The sequence below is a fragment of the Sander vitreus genome, chromosome 10 (genome assembly GCF_031162955.1).
Source record: "Sander vitreus isolate 19-12246 chromosome 10, sanVit1, whole genome shotgun sequence".
Lineage (NCBI taxonomy): Eukaryota > Metazoa > Chordata > Actinopteri > Perciformes > Percidae > Sander > Sander vitreus.
Genome location: NC_135864.1, coordinates 12,844,475 through 12,866,549, shown reverse-complemented (window position 1 = coordinate 12,866,549; position 22,075 = coordinate 12,844,475). Strand labels below are relative to the sequence as shown.

Below are 22,075 nucleotides of genomic sequence, written 5' to 3'. Positions count from 1 at the left end.
AGCAAGCAGAATACAACACAATGCAACATGTTGCATACTGTAGAAATAAAGTATATGGCTGTACCTCACACAATCAATGTCCATTTTAATTGACATAAAGAAGTATCTTAGATACTGAACGTATTTGCAAAATGTTTACTGACAACATATTCCACTTGTTTTCCCTTAATTATCCACTCTTGCAATAGAATATGAACAATTTAACAATTGATTAAGGTTAGGGAAAGATTGTGGTCTTGGTGTAGTATTACAGTGATATACAGCATTGGACATATGAATCAATATGTAAACTACTGTCTTTCCTGACACGTAAGTGTTTGTGTCTTACCCTAACCAAATGCAGGACTCGTATGCCTACCATCCATCCAGATGCAACTTACAACTACTACTTTCATGTTACGGTCTTTGAACTTGCTTTCTGTTTTTTTTTTTTTTTTTTACCTTCTCCAAGGAGGTTATGTTTTTTAGTTCGGTCTGTCCCTTTGTTCGTTTGTTGGTTGGTTTGTCTGTCAGCAAGATTACAAAAAACTACTGGTCCAATTTTCATGAAATTTGGTGGAACGGTGTTGCATTGGCATTCAATTTGGAAGCAGATCAGAATCACGGGGCAGTTACACAAATAAGTTTTCACTTTCATTAATATTGCAAGATAGGCCGTTTGTGCTGCATTCATGTGGTGTCGGAATAATTGGAAAAGTTAGTTCCTGAAAAGGAAAATTCCCACATTAACATTGAAGACATCAAGTGCATGGCTTGGCAGTGTTATGAATACAACTGCTTTCCTTAGTAAGACACGCCCTGCGTAGCATTCAAGCACTAGGATTGGCTAGGCGTTCATGCTGTCGCTCTATGACATCGCGAATAAAACGTGCTTTTCTTAAAACAAGGTTGATATCATATGGACTTGTGGCTTCTACAGGGGCATCAACCATTGTTTCACAATCTCGTGAAAAAGTCTACATTGGATTGTTAAGACATTATGGCTAATAATCAAAATCCCCCATAATAAGAATGGGATTTTCACTCCCGGAACCACACTGTTGAGCTCTATGGGCTATCCCAACCCCAACCTCTCGAGGTCGATACCTTACCTCAACAACCATCTGTCTAACCACTTGGCTGCTATACAGGGCGGTTTTTGCCAAGAAAAGCAGTGGGATAGGCTACATAATAATGCGTCAGTTAAAATTAAACTGCTATGGAACTGTGTTAGTCAATTACTATTAACAACAGAATGTCCAACTACCAGTGACAGTTACTTTTTAGTCCAACACCTGAATCTCACAGAAAAAAAACTGTGCTGGGAGTTACATGCTTATTTTATGTAATTCTCCATCTTTTTTTTTATTTTTAGTCACTTAAAATATGCTTAACATTCAGATTAACAACCATGCCAGGCTTTCTTGGAAGCAAGGAATCTTCCAAATATAAAGTGCAGTCTCAACATTTGTCTGGAAGCTGTATGCGTGGGCCCAGTCAGTGTGTAATGAGAGGACGCAAAATCTGACTCTGGCTCTATATATAAACATTTGCATGGCACTGAAACATGTCTGCATTGTAATTAGCGCCCATATTTTCTGTGGTTTTGTTACATGTGGAGGTAAATAGCTGCATGCAAGCAATTAAGAAACTGTGCCCTCTTTTTATCTGCAGGAAGTTCTATCAATAGCATCAACAAACACCAATGGGTGTTTAAAAAAACCCTGAACCTTGCATATTTACTACTCAATACAATGGCATAAAAATAATGAAAACTTATTTTGATCTTGCTGACATTTATGATGTTGCATACTAGAGCTCCTGCATTTTAGTGGTTTCTTAATGTTTTTGGAAGCCATACAAAAATCACAATATGAGTATGTGCTGTATGTAGCATTAAATGAAAAGCTAAAACTAGGTTGGCGTGCGGGTTAAAGTGCTTTTGGGAATTCACCCAAGCAATTACTTTAAGCATCAATTTGATGTTAAAATGTTTTACAGCTGCCAATGCCAAAGGCCAGTTAAGGAAAATGCTAAGGTCATTAGCCTTTCAAAGAATAAACTACAACGTGTCAAGTTGCTAAAGCTTAATCGAGCCATCTTCCTAAAGCACATTAACACTGTAGAAAAAAACAGCTACTGGCAATGTACTTTGGATGCACCTCTAATCTGAGCCAATTTTGTCGTTTGTGTATTTTTCTCATTTTAACAGATACTTCGCCACAAACAGTACGATAAATAATATATATATATATATATTATAATATAATATATAAATATTTCTAGCAGAGCTATGGTGGAGTTTACCTAAAACATCAGTGATAAAGGTCACAATTGTGCACTGTTTAACAATCAAACAAATCCACTGTAGAAGAAAAATACAGATGACAGAAATCTCAATAGACCAGAATGTAATTCAGCCACAGTTTAAAAGAAAATGCATTTACTCAAAAGTGAATTATGACATTTCATCACAAAAAAACACTCCTGAAGTGCATTAAACATCACAAACTGATGATACTTAACAGTGTAAGAGTATCCAAGCGTGGATATTTCCTTTAATGGGGAACAGACTGGAAAACTACATTACTGTAAGTCTATCGACAACCTCCTTGAAAAAAGCAGTTTCCTATTATGTTTCCTATAGTGGAGTTGAAAATGCTTGAGCTTCACAAGGTAATGGGTTTGAGTCTTCTGCCCTTAATCAGATTGGTATCAGATAGCTGTCGGGTAATGCAGGTGGCCATTGATCTGGTGAAGAATTACTGTGAGATTTATGACTTGTCCGTGCTGCAGGAAGGAGTCCTAAAACCTGGAAACGAGTTAGTATTTTTGCACTTCCGGTTCCCTCATCTTAAAGTCAATGGGTTTTTTGAATGGGTTTTGGTTGGATGCCCGAAACGAGGTCTGTGGTTAAGAAAAGCTTAAGAGATGTTAACGTTTTGTTCTACGACATAGAATATGTCAGTAAATACCTCACTCGTGAATTTTGAAGCTTGTACGTGTCTTAAAAAAGGATTAAAATTGGCTTTTTGTCGAGGGAACCAGGGCAGTGCTAACTTCCAGGTCGGCCTACAAAATATGTCAACCCTGCAACACTGTAGTTGAGTTCTTTACAGAAGTACAGCAGGTTATGTCAGACATTCCAAAGATTATAAAGGAACAGCACAACATTTTGGGAAATAGACTTATTTGCTTTCTTACCGACAATTAGATCGATACCACTAACGTTTAAGAGTGGTATCAGTCTTTTCATTTATTTCCCAAAATCTAGAGCTATGCCTGAAAAGCGTGTCAGACAAATATCACAAACACAAAATAATTTCCTTCGCTCTTCTCTGTTGGCTCAATGTGAACCCAGTTACAGATTCAGTAAAAAAGTTTTTTTTGTAGATCCCTTAATAGGCTAAAAAAGTGGAGGAAAGAGGAAGCAATACTTTAAAAACCAAAAGAAAACCAGTTACCAAATAAAACGCTTCTTCCAGGAGCACCTTTCTGTCAGGAATAATGGAGCGTAGAGATATCTGAGAGCTTGTGGGAATATATGGAGCATATTTGTACAGTAACTCAAGTGGAATTTTGGCAAAACTCACAGATTATCATACTTCTCCTGTTTTTATTTCCATTGCTGAAATCAATTCATCACAGAGCCTCTGAATCTTTAACGTAGCCTTCCTTTCTCTTCTGTCAACCTACTCATACCTGAAAGGGATGTAATGACCCACTTTCTGTCCTTGTACCCCGGTGACTCTGTCGCTTACCACGTTTGACCACCTTGCTGTGGTCGACTACAGTTTGCAGCTGCTGTTAATTTACAGGAGCACTGTGCACCCCTTTTTCAGCTCTGAAGCATATATGACTAATCACACCAGTCATTTTAAACAACTTGAGCTCTCTCTGGCAATAAATCACCTTGATACGTGCTACTGTGCCCATAATAGAGCTACGTTCAGGAGGGAGGGGCACAGGAGGAACTTTGGGAGCTATTCAGTACTTTTGGTCAACACACTATTGTGAAATACACTCAGGGACTGGGACACATTGTTGTTCGATGTATTTGTTTCTATGATCTCAATAAAAATCAAAGTGAAAACAACACAGGGTTGTATTTCTTCAAACAGCTCGTGGAATGTGATGTTTCCCCAGACTTTTTTGCTTAAAAAGTATATATTTTCCTTTCTATTTTTTTAATCTTTTTGCAGTTATAACTTGTAAAATCCACAATCTTAGTGCAATGATTATGCCAGAGAGGGTTTTTATTAAGACCCAAAGTTGTGTGTTCAAGCAAATGTGTGACACACACCGGGCTGAGAATGAAATGTTGCTGCATTTGACCAATGTTTGCTGTTCAGCTTTCAATTTAAGTTTTAGCCAAACCCCAGATAAACTAGAAAGAGGAAATAGTGGCTTTTTTCTTCACCCCAGTGACATGGAGGAAAAAAGGGCCTCCAAAATGGCCAAGAGTATATATTTTTTATCTTCACCTGCCAACTGTAAGAGAGAACACAGGGAGTTCATGTCACACAACTTTTGGAACCTCACACTCAAAGTGCAAAATTACACAGCAAATCTCCAAAGCCATAAGCTATTTCTCAGCCTTTCACACTTTTTTCAAAACACTACACACAATTCTCTACCTAAGACACAAAAATCTAACAGGAAGTGACTTGCTTTCCTTTTCTAAACACAACCAATCAAAATGCTACACTTATTTACCAGGGCACACACACACTCCTCACATGTGCAAACACACTAACCAATCACTGCTTTAGTATAGGCCTATATAGAGGTCACAGGTCAGATTACCCGTTTTGAACAATGGATGCCAACAATAGACGGAGAGCAAGGGAAGGAGGAGGGACAGACAGGGGATGACGATGAGGAGGAGGAGGAGGAGGAGGAGGAGGAGGAAGAGGAAGATGGAAGAGGATCAACCACGGATTGACCATGAGAAAAGCCCATCTTGAGTAGCTTTACAATGGCGTCCATACTGCATGCAACTATCTAATGACTATTTCAGCATTACAGATCAATTAGACTTTGTTTGTGCATACAATTTCCCCCCCCACCCCACGACACACACACACACACACACACACACACACACACACACACACACACACATTCTTTATTCTAAAAATGATACCTTTGGTTTACATATGTTTGTAGTTTTGGTTTCTTGTTTCATGCTACTGTATACAACACTGTGCTACTCTTACAAGTAGCACAGTGTTTGTTTTGCAATTTTTTGTCCAATAAATATTTTCTGTTTTACTGTAACATTGCATTGTTGTTTACAGTGCACTTTTCAACCACTCTCAGCAGATTATTTTCACTCTAGAACATTGTGAATGTAGATATAAGCCTATGAAAGACAAAAGAGCTTTAGATTTAGAACAACAGTGTGTACATGGTATATCCAAAATTTACTATTATGAAAAAAGTGTTTGCCATTTGATGCAAATGCTTCATTTTGAGATGTGTTTATGGTATTTTGAATGCAGTGTTTCATTTTGAAGGAGATGTGAGGCATTTTGCATTTTGTGTGTGCAGTTTTGGGAATTGTGTGTAGAGTTTTGAAAAAAGGAGACATAGTTTTGAAAACGTGCAAGCAGTTGGAAAAAACTGTAAAGAGGGTGTTAAACCAACCTTTTAGGACATGACAAATGATGTAACCTCCCTCCAATTCCACAAGCCAACATGAGATAGGTATGGCTTCCACAGTATCAACAAACAGTAGAAAGTAGTAAAAACTGAATTGAAGTTAAACCACACAAAGGCCCTTTGACTGTGTTTTGCCATCTCTTTTTTCTCTGCCATTACATTGTACCATGTTGCATCTTCTCTTTGTGCCTTTCCCTACTGAGTAACCGATGGGCCGAGCTGAAGAATAATCTCCTGGTTGTCAGGAGCGCTTACTGAATCCTGTTGCTTATTGTTATCTCACAATCTGAAACTTCAACAGACCAAAGACTGCAAGCAGTGACTGCAATCTTCTGAAGTATAAGGCAGACAGTCACAAGGTGAATGACCTATATAGTGGATATGTCTCCTTGTCGCTCTGCTGGTTTTCAGCCATTCCACCTCCCAATAAATCAACAAGAGCACACTCTGGGATCCAGCAGCTAAGTGGCATTTAAGAAACAGCTTGTGTGAGCTATAAGGCTGCAATTTGGATCATTTAGATGCAAGGCAATAATTTGGCCAGATGAACGCCATTAACAGCAGCCAGAAAGTTTTTAAGCAACTAAATAAGAAAAAAGTCCAAGTCGCATTTTGTTAAAAGTCAATGATGGCTGAACTTCTTGTGGTTCAGAAGGGCAAAAATGCTTTCCATTTGCACAGGTTTACTCAATATTGTGGATGTGACACATTTAAATTCACTGGAAAGTTACCATCAGATGACAATAGATAGTCACCTTGGTATTTATCAGCAGTACTTGTAGTGCATTTATCTGCATGCCAACTTATGCATGAATAAAATTGTGCGTGGAAAGCAATGAAAGCCAGTCTACATTCAGCTTACTGCAAAAATGCCAAGATATTGTTTCTGCTACACATACCAATGACAGCAGCTTTAGTCCGGATGTTCAAAGTCGTAATCGTTACAACAAAAGCGGGACCAACTCTCTTCATTTTATATTTTATTCATAACACAGCTGATATCCTCACCACTACTTCATATGTGCCTTATACTGTAACTTATAGAACAAGCCAGCAATGCGTGTAACAAGGTAGCTCCTAACAGAGCTTCTGGGAGATATACAGGCTTATCAAATGTTGTTTACACCATGATTCTGTCTTGCAGACACAATAAAAGAGGGAGTGACACTCCTATGCAGAGACACTGGGCTATCACACTGGGACTATTGGTACTGATGAGAAGCTCTTGGTCTGTTGCCATGGCCCCTGTATGGGTTGCATGTCAGTGCTCGTCTGCCCTTCTTTTTAACAACACAGAAAAATACTTTGAAGACCCAATGGGAGAACACAACACATTATGCTCTCAATGGTCGGGGTCTGTCTTTACAGCTTAACATTGTCTCATGCTATTAAAAAAACTTAGGAGCATCATTATTCGACTCAGTTTTTGAGTTATTATGAAACCTACATGGTCCATCACAGTCAGCCACTAATGAAAGACATGCAAATTAAGCACTTTGAAGGAGAAAATTAATGCTTATCAGTATTTTTGCCACTTGTTGGGAGGATATGTAAATGAAGAGAGGGACCAGCAAATATGATTTCTTTTCTCTGAATTAGGTACATGAGCAGTTTTCTCACTTTCATTTGGGGTGACAAGGTTGCTTTGGTTTAAGTATAAACATTTTACGCCCCTCCTCGACTATTAGCCTATGTGACTTCCATTTGTCCAGTTTATGTCAAGAGTTGGAAACTCAAGACACTTATTAACGATTTACTTAGAGGATAAATGAGTAGTTTTTGCAACGATTAGAGTTGACAACTTTATTAATTACGATGAGATTTACTGTAATTGTCTAATGGGGTGGAAGTAGGGTGGACCTTTCACTACATAAAATCAACATTTTCTCAATCATACATATCTTTTCTTTTCCAAAAACTATAACATGAACATGAAGACTGAATAATACGATTTGAAATGTTTAATTAATTTGCACCCCAAAAAAAATTAAGCACAAATGAAGCAATGTGTTGAATAACATTGTTGAATAATGTCATGCATTTACATACATTTCCAGTGCATTTAAATGTAATTTGCTGCAGAGAAACTGTGAAAAGGGTCAAAAAGACAGAAATATAGGACATTTATAAGCGATAAGATACCACTGTTCTATTGTATGTTGAGGGTATATGTTTACCACAGTTTCAATCACTGGACTGGACTGTACCATTCATGAAAATCACAGGGTTCGTTTGGGCTAAAGAACAAGCCTCAGGTGAGATTAGACAACAACCGGTGAATACAGTGTGCACTGGGGACCGCAACTAGTAATCTTGCATGCACGGTCTTAGTGAGAGACAAAACATTATTTACATTATCAACGAATGCTCTTTTCAAGTTTTTGCAGTTACCACTTTTAGCACCAATCTGCACCTTGTGGTGTAAACATGTGAAACATGTTACATTTACAGTAATTATTACAGCAGCAAATATAGAATTAAGGTTGCAGATGTAAACTGGTAAAGTCACATCTCTTGTCGGGATGTTCAATCTCCTGATAGACGGTGTAAAAATAATAAAAAGTATTTCTCTGATTTTTGATATTAAAATGTAGTGTATGACAGTACAACATTTCACCCAGGCTATTATTTGTTCCTGCCAGACAGCTAACGAGCCCTGCAATATCTCAGGCGAGAGACAACAGCACAGAGGACACACTGTACTGAGTCTGAGACCCCTCGTGTAACTGGTTAAAAGAGAGCGGTGTTTCCAAAACAACGCTTTCTGTGCTCACACCGGGAGAGAAGAGCAGTAAAAAATCATCAACAACCATCATCCTCCTATTTCATTTAACATGAATTGGACATTCCCATTTCATCCATTCACGTTGTAGCTGTTCATGTAGGTCAGCGGGTCAGTCCCGCTGCCTCCATGAATACCAAAAAGAGGATCTTGACAAGCTTTATCACAGTCAGCTGACAAAGTGAAGTACATTTTCTGGGCAAATGAGACACAGCAGCAGAGCAGCAGCTGTCATCCATCATACTCGTGGTGATGAGTGCTGGATAACAATACATCCACCACACATAAGAAAAAAAACACTATACACTACTTCAGAGCATTCAGGTGCTTCAAAATATGCATTTAACATGTAGCTGCTCTATAGGCATCAGTGACCATCAAAAAACCATGACCACATGTACTGCATGCAAGGGCGTAACTTTGGGTTCTATATTGGGAGGGTTGAGATCTCCACTTTCAAGCAAAATTGAAATTTTGAGCATATCAAACACTTCATTTCCTGCATTCTGGTAAATTTTTCTTAAATTTCTTTAATTATGTAAAGGAAATTATTAGATGTTTGGGGGGGTTGCACTGGCCAGTCTTGATTATTGGGGTGGGTTGTAACTCCCCCCCCCATCCCACCTCTGTAAATTACGCCTATGACTGTATGTAAAACACAGAGACACAAATAGGAACATGTTGAACTACTGTAACAACATGGATGCAGTAAGTGTATGTAAGGGGGTTTACCAATACTGCTAATTAGCATGGTGTCATGCCCCTATTTGGATGCAGATAAGATTTTACGCCCCCTGTAGCAATAAGGGCCAGGTGGAAATGATTGAAATCGGATCATGAACTGTTTCTTTTAATACATGTTTCTCATTAGTTTCTGTTGTAAAAATGAAAAATGCAAGTTAAATGTGACTGTCGGACTTTTTAGACACAATAGACACACAATCCCCCTACTATATTTGGTCTCATCCTGTATTTGGAGGGCCTTTCATTTGGGCTAATTGGTAGCACCTGGCCCAATGCTCCCAGTCGCTATAAAAGCCGCCTCTCAGGGAGATGCTCTCCATGTGCTTTGTTTGGTTCCTTTTAGCATTTCGCCCACCAGCACGTCGACACACATCCACTCACTTGTATTAGTGACTCAACTGCCATCAACAACTCATCTCTTTTGCAATTGAATGTAGCCTATGCTTTTGTAAATAAGTCATGACAATATTGATTGAGCAAGATGGGCTTCTTCATCCTTTGGATTTGACTGACATGTTTGCCTAATGAGCTTGTCTATTTTGTCCATTCTTCACCATCAAAGATCTGTTCAACTTGTACTGAACGTTGTTTTGCAATCTTAATCTAGCTAACCTGAATCCTTATAGCTATGCTAGCATCAAACTATTCTTGGTTTTCCATTGTTCCCAAATTAATGACATTTTACTTGTCATACAGGGGAAAGCACATGTGCAACTAATAACATTGAGCCTCACTCACCAATATATTCCTAAGTTTTCTCTTAAATATGTTCTTAAGAAAGTCCCTAAGAAAAGTCTACGTCTGAATCATGACGTATTCTTAAACAGCAGAATTGTTCTCAGGTGTGTTCTTAGAATGATGAATCCCAATGTCTTCATAAATTGAATTGCTCCTATTTAGCATAGGTAAACGCCCTGTTCATTCTGATAAAAGGGCATGAGATGGCAGGGCTGCGTCATGTGCACACTTAGAGAAATGTCCAAAAGACGTGGCAAAGACGGTGGAGGCATCGACTCCAAAAGAAAGAAAAACTTTAGTAATTCTGAAGTGGAGGTACTGCTGCAAGAAGTTAACGAAAAACGAGACATCATATTTAGTATCGTCAGCAGTGCATACTAAGCAGCAAATAAAACCGATGCATGGAATGCAGTTACTCATGCAGTGAAAGCTGTATCCGGAGAAGGGCGCAGAACCGATGAAGTAGAAAAGAAATGGTTTGATCTGAAATCTGAGGCAAAAAAAATTACTTCAAAACATAGAAGATACTCTTGGCGTATAAATAGTGTGATCAATCACTTATTATTGGATGCCATCCATCCATCCATCTTCATCCGCTTATCTGGGGTAAGGTCGCGGCGGCAGCAGCTCCAGCAGGGGACCCCAAACTTCCCTTTCCCGAGCCACATTAACCAGCTCCGACTGGGGGATACCGAGGCGTTCCCAGGCCAGGTTGGAGATATTATCCCTCCACCTAGTCCTGGGTCTTCCCCGAGGCCTCCTCCCAGCTGGACGTGCCTGGAACACCTCCCTAGGGAGGCGCCCAGGGGGCATCCTTACCAGATGCCCGAACCACCTCAACTGGCTCCTTTCGACGCAAAGGAGCAGCGGCTCTACTCTGAGCTCCTCACGGATAACTGAGCTTCTCACCCTATCTCTAAGGGAGATGGCAAGGTTCCCCGTTAACATAATTAATATGAATTGAAGGCAAAGCAAGGCAAGTTTATTTATATAGGCCTAGCACAATTCATACACAATGGCAATTCAAAGTGCTTTACAAATGAGCAGCAGTGTGTATTTATTAAAACAAACAAAGTATAATTATGTGTAAAATAATTAGTTTTTAATTAGACGAAAATGGTATAGCTACTTGTTTTGCGCAAACATGTCAGCTCTAAATTGTGCGTAAGAATGCTCTTGAGTGTGCGTAGATTCTGTTCTTACCTAAGAACAAATAAGAAAACATTGGTGAATGCCAGAATCTTCGTGAAAACTGTGTAAATGGGGTTTAAGAACACATTTGTTCTTATGAACGTTTGGTGAATGAGGCCCATTGACGACAACTGCAGTAGTCATTAGTGTTATTGTTTACAACTGGGTTAAAGTGTTTGCTGTGAAAATGAGCTATTACATTTCCCCCCTGGTTATGTGCTCCCCAAAACAGTATGTTTGATAATGTTTAAAAGTAGCTGTGTTTCTCCTTTATTGGGTCTGCAGCCTTGCAAACTGTTGGCTGGTTGGTTTGTGTACAGCAACTATAGCAACGCACAGGGCTGACCGTAAGCCTGCGGTGAAAACCCTGATCGAGATCGACGCATATTCTGAATGCGCTGCATAGGCTACATGTCCAAAGAAGGCCTCTTAAACCCAAATAATACTGGAATATCCCACATGTCTTAATCGGAAAATGCTATAATTGGAAAAAGGCCTTATTCGGAATATCCAACCGCAATATGCTGTTTACATGACCTGTATCAAATTCGGAATATTGTCATATAATAGTGGAATATTAGTGTGCATGTAAACGTACTCACTGACAAACATAAATTCACGCATGCACCGATGGGGATGGTGTGATAAACTGTTTATGTTTACAGGAAAACTCCACAGGGTACCGTAATTATATACACTAGCTGCATTATCCAGTATGTTGGCGAATAATTTCATTTATGTGATTTATGGATTCATAACATCTAGAATGAATACCTCATCATTAATGAGGTTCATTACAGCTCTAAAAATGAAGTTGTCTGGCTTACCTTGCTCATTTCCTGAGCAAACACTTGAAGTTTCACTGGATGAAAAATCTCCCTTTAAAAAGTGTTATTTTTGCTGATTTTCTTAAAAAAAAGCCTTCATAAGCCTGGCAGGTCTAAATGTGTCATTAAAATTAGCATTCCAACTTTTAGAGCTGTTACAAGTTCTCATTTTCTCACATAAAAAAGGCTAATCAGCTAAGGTTATTTAACATGAAGTGTTAGACAGAGTCCTAAAGGGATGATTAAGATGCCGCTTCTCTCCTCACATATTGAGCAAGGTGACTAATGGGGCAAACTTGCAAAAAAGTCAATGCACCCTTTTAATTGCTGACAGATATATAGCTGAACACTCTCACATACCCATTTTTCAGAATAGAGATTTAGTCATTTCTAAAATCATGATCCATGAGAGTATATACCAACATTATAGCACCATTTCTAATCTGCAACCTCAAATACGTTGAGAAAAGACAGGTGAACAGAGTATATCCCGTTTGCTGTTCACTTTGCTGCCTCGGCATTGTCGCTGTAAATGCACATCAAGGCTATAAGCGGTGCAGACTTACTGGGAGAGTGAAAGTGGATGTGAAAGCTCAATCACATTCTAAATTATACAACAGAGCAGAGGAGTCTTCTTGGCAGTCACACTGGTGGGACAGAGAGGAGAAAGAAACGGATTCTGGAAAAAAAGGCAAGTATTTGTGTGTTTACCCACTGCACTGAACATACAACATGCTGCACATGAGCTGCTGGTGGATTGGCAAAATGAAGTACTGGCAATTAAGATGCGGATCTCTCCAACACCCGTATTAGTCTTGCTTCTAAAAAGAAAATCACAGACATACTAAAGTGCTGTATGGCACAATAAATAACTCCCGGTGGGCTTTGCAGTGCTGTCACGCTCTCTGTAGCAGTCACCATCCCAGACGAAGGCAATGTGCCACAACCGCCATGAAGCCTTCCTACCTCAGGCACTCCACTGGCAACAAATTAAAACAACTCTCTTTTGTTCTTCCCGATCTGCATACCCTCCCTCTTCCTGACTGCTTTCCGAGTAGAAGGCATAATGCATCATTTTAGGAGGGAGCAGCCTAATTTAACAGCCAGGGAGAAACACCAGTGGACACTGGCCTGCTACTGAATGAATGAGCCTGACGTGTAAAATCTGAAAAGATTACAGACTGAGGGGCAGGCCCCCCAAAAAGGTCTTGCCAAACCAGCTGTTTGATAAGCCCTGCTGCCTCCCCAGAATAATAATTCCTCCACACGAGACGGAGTAAACAAACTGAATGTAAGGAGAAGTTAGCACTGTCTTGTTTTGTTCCTGGAGACAAACTAAGAAAAAGGATAGTAGAATCATATCATGATCAAATCTTGTGTCTCCCTCCCCTGTTGCATGTTGACATCTGGACACTGAGGGGATGTTGGGTATACACAGCTCACGAGCAATAAATAAACAAAGGGGCGACCGGCCTTGAAAAGCCATCCACCTGTGACCAGTAGAAAAGCAGCAGGCACAGCAGTGTTCATTAAGGAAGCCGGTCCTGACAGTGAGGCATTTAAGAGGCCATCAGGAGCGACAACTCAGCAGCTACCTTGGGACTGGAGAGGGAAAGGCATCAAGGTGAGCAATGCAATTTCAGCTTGAATAATGGAGCACTTTCCTCAGGTCTGACATTCATGTATTTCTCCGGTAGTTTTGCCTTACAGACCTACACCTGTGAGCTCTTCAATGTTCCACAGGAAAAACGGGTTTACAATGTCCACAGGTTCACAATTACTCAGTGTATGGCTGCTGGTCTGCAGATAATCTCACTCAAAGTGGTTCATGAATTAAAAATAGCAGCAAATGTATCAAAATTTGGAAATGGAAATTTAGATTTTGGATGCTGTGCACTACAGACATTACACACAGACATCAACATCTAGATTTAGTTCTTTACGATTTCTTAAAATAATTTCATTAAGGCAAATTATTCTCATTTTCCTGTTGGATTCACCAGCCAGATTCCATTTTCACAGAGTTGCTGAGTTACTGGTAATAACAGAGGATTAATTTACAAGGAGGCAAAATTCCCCAGTGAGACTTCTGGCCCAGAACAATAATGAGCACATAGTAAACAGAAATTTGCCGTAAGCCAAAAGAGAATGCAGAGGCACCTAATCTAGTAACACACAATGCACACTGATGCGTACACACACACACACACACACACACACACACACACACACACACACACACACACACACACACACACACACACACACACACACACACACACACACACACACACGCACACATAGAGAAAATGATGGCAAACTATCTTCCCCAGGCCTGTGTAACAACATATGTTTTCAGGTAATTAAAAGAAGATCCCAAGCGATTATCATGTCATGTTGAAATACAATGCACAGAGCAAATTACCATTCTGTGGTTATTCATACAAAGCCGAGGTCACGTTTCCTTGGTAAACTGTAAAAATAGACAAGGGGTGTTTGTGGCTTTAGTCGTGCTCTGGTTTCAACTTCTAATTAGAAATGCTGAGGTCAAAATACTATGCAATACATGATATATAATTTGTGTGTGTGTGTGTGTGTGTGTTGCTTGAGTGATAGCTAGTGGCCTAGTAATTGTTTTAAGTGCAAGTACATAAGTTAAACTATTGACTGAGCACAAAAGTAATTGTTGCGTTTCAAGAGTTGCAACCGATTTTTAGAAGCAGAACCCATTTTGCAATCAATGTTTATTGTAATTAGATCTAAGGCAGCATTGGGACTTTCTTTGCTTGTTAACTTCAAAGCTGTGGATTCTCGGATTTGTCAGTTTTGATCCTTCAATTGAAAAAGTCCAACTGAGAGCAGAGTATCCCTTGTTTTAAACCTGGAAGTAAAATGCCATACCAACATTTAAGTAATGTCAGAGTACTTCCTAGTGTGCTCCAGCACCTCTTTCTTTTTCTAACTGTAAAAAGGGTGTGGCTCTTAGAGTTTGCACCTCTCATCTCAGGTGATCAGGATCTGTCAAAACAGCAGGAGGAAGAACAGATTTCAAACTGAGAAGGGACCACATCAGGAACTTTCTCTACATACCTGTTTTGCACTTGTGAATCTGTTGCTGCACATTTCAGAGCCCTTCTTTTTCAATAATTATCACTTTCTCATGTTGTGAGCTCTATAGTGTGGTCAATAATAAACTGGCAGTTTTTGAGGCCACTTTGCAATCAAAACTTTTCATACTGGGAGAAAAGCAAGAATACAAGCTTCATCAGCTAAAAATCATCCATCCATCTTCATCCGCTTATCCGGGGTCGGGTCGTGGGGGTAGCAGCTCCAGCAGGGGACCCCAAACTTCCCTACAAGCTACAAATCAGTTTTGTACTAAAACAGTGACGGTGCGCTAACATGTTACATAGCCTTTGTAACCAGAGAGAAGACACAACCTCTCCACCTTATATATTCCATATGTGTCTTAAATCTGCATTAATTTATTTTTTGGCACAACAGGCTGTAAAAACAACCACAATATATTAATTTATCATTATCATCTTTTAAAGTTGTGCGTATGACTTGCTGCAAATGTACATGAAGTCCAATATTCACCCTCCTTTTAGCTCCTTCAGTCTCCATCAACTCCTGAGGGAAATATCTGGCTCTTTAGCTGCTAAATGTTCCACTATGTTCACCAGCTAACTTTGTCTGTCAGCCTCTTAGTGATAGTCATGCGGTGTACAGTGATTTTATCAGGGCTTTTTACTTTAATGGCTGCCTGCTGCAGCTGGAGACCATGCTGATGAGAGCCAAAACCATAAAGTTGTGGGCAGACAAACTAAACGATAAGCTGAAAGACACTAAAACGGTGCTTTTGCAGAAATAGGTGATACTTCTTAGAAATATATAGTACAGTTTTATAGAATATTCAAGTCAACTGGGCGAGTTGGGCAGTTGATGTGACTACTCCTCTTAAATAAGCACCATGCATACGTGACCTCTCTGGTTAATCTTGATTTAAGAATATTTCCGAGCAACCTGGAGCTGGGGAAGTAATACAAATCCATTATAACCATGGTAACATATGCCTTTGTTGCTAATATATTCCATGTTCAAGGACTCTGAGGGAAGCACTTTACTTAAGTTGAATTTGAGTTGTCACTATGCTCATCTTTATGCTCAAATAAAATAACAACTCAACTGTTTCCTAAATTAATGGTGTACACTCCCCTTGGCTTCAGATGCTGTGCTCTGCTGCCCAGAGTCTATACATGTAGGTGCCAGACACTGCTCAGGATTAGCTGGTGAGTTAAGTGTCCTGCTGCATTTCACCCAATACCTGTTCACCAAACAAGGTGCTGGCTGCCACATTGATCCATCCATCCATCCATCCATCCATCCATCCATCCATCCATCCATTTACTGTATCAATCCATCTCTTTACCTTTAAAAAGTCTCCAGATAGTTTTACTGAGGATACATACCTTAGTTTTACTGCCATGCTGTGTCTGAGGGAGCTTCCTTCCCATCTGACAGACAGGTGATTCTCCTTTGAAGGTGCTCCATCTCACTCACTGATGGGGAGGCCAGAGAATGAGCCTACCCCTCAAGACCCCATTAAAGCAAAACCCAGGGTGCACAGGTTTGATATTCATCGCCAGGGCAACCTCTGCCATCAACACATTTTGTGCCATGTGAGAATGATCACAGCTTATTAAAGTAGAAATAATGACTGCTCTACCTCCGGCATGAAATATTTAACAAGGACAAAGGAGATGGCTCAATGGTGATTCATATCTATGTTGAAAGGAGAGAACGTGGACAATACTGGCTACACAGGAAATGCAGATGAACCTTTGTTAACCTGAGCTCAGAAGAGACTGATGGCACTTGAAATGTGTATTTTAATGGAAGCAGAATTGTGGCAGAGGGTGTTCTGAATTAATGTTTACTAGGCATAACAAATACATTACACACAAAGCAGACTAATGCATTCAAGTTTGAAATGTATGTGCTCAATTTTAACCATCATTTTATTGTAATCATTTTCTCTCTGTGCTCAGAAGGTATAGAGCTTCCAATTTCTGGATGTGAAATTATAGATGTATTTTTCCTCCTAGCTTGGGTAAATTAGCTTTTTTGGGCCCCTGAGAAAAGCAGGGGGAAAGAGCAGAGTGAAAACGTTCTCCATCAAGTGTGATTGAATTGGATTTTACAAGATGAATTGCCAGGACAAGAGTTTATCCCAGTTACATTGCCAAGAGGTTTCAGTCCTGCTGCAGCCGCTCTGGTCAACAGCAATTAGGTTCAGCTTTGAGTTATCAGAATCTGTCATTGTGAGAAGATGTTTACAATGTGAGCAGAAAGTAGATAAATGCAGCAGGCCGACATTTGCAACAGTAAAAAGCGGCTTGTGGTTTGGTCCAAGAATTCATGAAATTACAGATCTGACAGCCAAAACACGAGCAGAGCAAAACACAGCTGTCTTTTTCCGTAGCCCACACATCTTTTAATCTAGCAGAATACAATGCACACTGCAGAGACTGCCTTTGGCTCTTTGTGTGGCTGTCCATTTTTCTTACTCGCATATTTTCTTTTCCTTGAGGGAACCCGTATGATTTGCTATTGTGTCCTTCATCTGAAGACCACACTTACCACAGACAGTGGCAATAAGCCTGAAGACTGGCAAACAATGAAGTGATATTTAGGCTTACCTTCCCCAGACTGGGGCTCCACAGATATCTCAGGCTGAAAACACAGAGAGCCAAAACGAGAAAGACCAGAGCCAGAACCAGAGCCACTCGCTGGTAGGTGTGGTACTTGGCCTTCTTCTCTTTTCCCACCTCAACCTGCAAACAATATAGGTTCAATATTACTGTATATATGGTGAAAGCTCACTGATTAACATGTTATATCTCCTTTTGTTTAACAATTTGTGGTTGGTAACCTCACAAAAAACAAAACCCCATATTGTTGTTTTCACTCAGTTTTTTTAAGGGATTAAAGAAACAAAATATGACGTGTTAATTAGTGAACTTTAAAGGTGCTGGTGGGTGGTTTGTGTTACCTTTAGACAGAGCCAGGCTAGCTGTTTACCTGTTTCCATGCTTTATGCTCAGCTATGCTAACGTGCTGGTGGCTGTAGCTTCATAAATAGTTGTGAAGTAAGAGAGGAGCTGCTGATTAGGAAAAAAATTTCCTAGAATTTTTCCCCATTCTGTATTTCCAATGGCACTACCGGGAGCCACCCAATCAACCCACAGGCACATGTTTCAAATAGGCAAGCCCCCCACGACAACACTGAAAGCAGCGATACTGGGGGAGAAGCAATTGGCCTGTGGCACGTGCTCTGAATGGCCACACCTCAAACGGACACTGCACTTGAATCTTCAACATTACCTAACATATATATATGATCGTAGCCTGTAGGTTGATGTTATAGTCACATGTTTCTGGCTGGACCACGGGGACCACAGGGACCAGCCATAGGACCTCGACATTTTGTTGCTGAGTAATTAAGTTCCATCATTGGTCAGAGTGAGTGTGATGACATGAGTGTTGGTGTTTCACCATTGCCATTGCCCAAATGTATTTAAATTACAAAGGGTTGGCAAGCAGGGGATGCATATTTGATCATTTATCAGTATCAGATCATTTATATCATATATAATATGTCTTCTATATCATTTATAATCGATTATCAGTGGGTTTTCTTGCAAGATTTGCTTGTGGCTCGCTGAAATAAATAGACAAGACGCAGAAACAACTGCTCCAGATCGGCTCTGTGGCGCAGCGTGTGCTGTAGAAACCCGGTCTAAAATAAACTACTCAAATAACAAAAAGTAGCAGGCCTACTTATGAAGAAAGGAGAAATCATTAACATAGAACCATATAAAAGTAGCATAAAGGAAACAATGCCAGTGGGACTTAAGTTTCAGTTTCCGGTGGAGATATTAACATCGGTGCACCGAAGAGAGCAGAGAGTGAAGTTGTGAGGTGGTAGTAAATGTACAGTGTAGGTTTCATTTTATCCATAAATAAATGCTGCAGCTCATCAAGACCAACATTTGAGGCTGTGGTTCATAATTGTAATGCGGTGAAACATCGGTCCGGTCTGTTTAACAAAGTAACTAATTAGACAAAAACACTTTAGATGAGTAATCCAGAACAATTACTTGTAGCATTATTTGTCTCAAACGTACCTTTACCATGTCATGTACTATGCTATGTCAGTACACAACAAACAAATATTACTGCTTTTACCCACCCCCCCCCCACACACACACACACACACACACACACACACACACACACACACACACACACACACACACACACACACACTTCACAACTCTATTTAATGGAGATATATGATAGTAGCATCAATCCTCTCATCTAACTAATTCTCAGCAAGAAAGCTTCTATGTACAAGTATTGCTTTTAATTTATCATTTTCACGACTGAATTTATATTTCCTCCTTTTCAATTTCTCTTTTTTTTTTAATCAGTATTGCATTTAATCAGAAGAGAGGCCATTTGATTTGGTTTCTCGTCTGCAAAATGTATCCATCAATAAGGCTACTAATGACACTAACATAACCATCCCCATGCCAAATGCAGGGAAGAACAGACTGCTACAAGTGCCACGGAAAAGTTACATTTATTACACTTTTCCTAAAAAAAAACTTGTCTGCTGTAGTCAATTCCCCAGGCTCAAGGCCACAAATTAATAAAGACAGGCTTTTGTTCCACCAGAGCTCCAGCGGGGAGAAAATGAAAGCTTCTCATTCACACTGGACCACTTTTGAAGGTCTCACAGGACAACAGAAAAGCAGATATGTAAAATTAAAAAAACGAACCAATTTCAATTAGCAAAATTAGTGTTGCTTATCTCCGTGTCTTTCATAATGATGATAAAGCAGCTTTGGTTTACTATTGTGGCTGGGGCTGGTACAGTAGTTAAGCTGCAGATGATTGGGCGGCACTTTAACATGCTGACTTCTTAAAATAATATTGTTTTTTAATAATAATAGTTGTATGGTTTTTCTGACATTTGGACTGGTGTACTGCTAAATAATTATCCAAAATGGTCCTGAAAAATATATTTGACATAGCCTTTTTATAATTTAAAAACTACAGTGTGTAGGTGGCATGCAGGAGGAAATAGCATACAGCAATAATGGCATACAGTTACACTCTGTGCTTGTTGGATTTAATTTCTGATTGTTAAATACATCAGCAGCATGACAGAGGATACATTATTCATAGCTTCCTAAAAACTTAAAACTAAACATTTGCCTTTAATGAATTCCACATTGTTACAATTGTTTATTGGGCGTATTAGAGACAGTAGCCATGAAAGCGTGAGACACATCAAAGTAGTGTACATTCCTAAGGCATGATGAAAAACAGTGCTACAATCAGAGAGCCAGAAATTCCTTTCATTGTGGATTTTTCAGAGTGAAGAAAAAAAAAACGGTGGCTGAAATCCTTTGCTCTCCTGTGGCAGATTGCATAAGCAGTGGAAACTTGACTGGAGGACAAACCTCTCTCTTTGCCTGTGCTTTGGATATTGAATACTCACAGGAAGAAGGTGGGATTGAGAGACAGACAGAAATAAAGGCAGGGATGGAGACAGGGTGAGCAGTCTGAGTGCGTAGCACTCGCCAACTAGTGTTTAAAGGTTTAGGAGTTCAGAATCAGCCAGGCTTTGTGAGGAAGAGTGCCTGGAGCCCCCTGCTGTTATCATGCAGAGAGGGAGCACTTATTTGAGAGAAAAAAATAAGAAGTAGTCTATAACCAACAAGCAGAGGCAGTGGTTTATCACACTGGGGTACGCTCATATAAGCATTTGAATTGCTGTGAAAACTATTCTGAAATATGAAGCCACTAGTCATTTCTTAATCATCATTCTCCATCCATCACCTACAGTGCAGCTATGATTAGTATCTGCTGGGACACATACCTTTTCTTTCGATGGACAGTAAAAAAGCTTTTTCATATACAAAGATAATATTACTGTGCTCTGCATGTATTACCCCTTGTTCTATTGTTCACAAATTCAGCAACAAGTGAAATATGAGAAGTGTAAGAAGAAGAAGAAGAAGAAGAAGAAGAAGAAGAAGAAGGAGCCAAAAAGAGCCAAAAATCCCTCCTCCCCCTCTTCCTCAGTAATAGTTCTTAAATAAAGAATATTCTTGGTCTATATTTGAATGCTGCTTGCATGTGAGAAAGATTGTTTTAGCTATGAAGCAAATACAATGGTTCAGGTGAGACTGAATATAAGAGTGGAAATAAAGAAAGGAAGCCAAGGCAAAAAGCCAAAAGGAATTAGATGGAAAAATGCTATTCTGAGAAAACTCAGATCACAGAAGAAAAGATCGAGCAGCAGATTCTTTTAGATAAAAAAAAATAAATATATATATATATTTTACTTCAAGCTTACACTCAAATACCACAGGATCCCCCTCCCCACTTTTAAACTACCACTGCTGCCACCTGCACTTAATTTATTGGGCTGTACATTTTTAGGGGTGCTCCCACTTTCTTGACACTGTATTGACCTAAGATCCTGCACAGTATTCATAAAGACACTAAATGTTGGAATTTATTTTAAATAGATTTTTTGCAATTAATAAAAGTGCAATAATTCAAACATAAAATACGGGGGAAAAAATTGACTCACATCTTTCCACAGAATCTGTTGACTGCTGGATTGACTGCTTGCCTCCATTATACAAGCCTGCAGGAGGAATCTGTCCGATCGTCTTAGCTGGGGAAAATACTAACGTACTGCAAGGCTTAGAGTCCCAGCTTCCTTCCACTGCTGTAATTTGGGAGGGTGCTGAAGGGGAGGGAAGTTTCAGGTGGAGTGGAATTACTGAAACATTTGTGATACCCATTAAAAGCAAGGCAGATGTCTCTCCTGCCCGCCCCCCTGCTCCCATTTCAAAGGTTGAAAGCCACGAATGGATTCAGACTGAGACAAAACCTCTGTTGAATAAATTACATACTATACTTGGATGAAAAACACTGTAGTCATTCACTACTTTCAAAAGATTCCTGCTTGAAGGACACAAAGTTAGCATTTGAAAAAAAGAAGTAAATCGTACCCACATAGTGCAGATGCTGATGTTTTCGTTTATATTTTCTGAAGTATCAA

General features: G+C 39.6%; 1 protein-coding gene across 1 annotated transcript in view; it reads right to left on the bottom strand.

Annotated features, from left to right (window-relative positions):
* The window catches only part of tnmd (tenomodulin), a 62,074-nt gene extending 40,311 nt beyond the window's left edge, over positions 1-21,763 (bottom strand). The window contains exons 1-2 of the mRNA XM_078260270.1: positions 21,599-21,763; positions 17,628-17,762 (exon numbers count right to left, since the gene is read on the bottom strand). Of these exons, the coding sequence (XP_078116396.1) occupies positions 17,628-17,762; positions 21,599-21,646 (183 nt within the window). The 5' untranslated portion in view covers positions 21,647-21,763. The remainder of the gene's footprint in view (positions 1-17,627; positions 17,763-21,598) is intronic.
* Between the last annotated feature and the right edge of the window lie 312 nt (positions 21,764-22,075).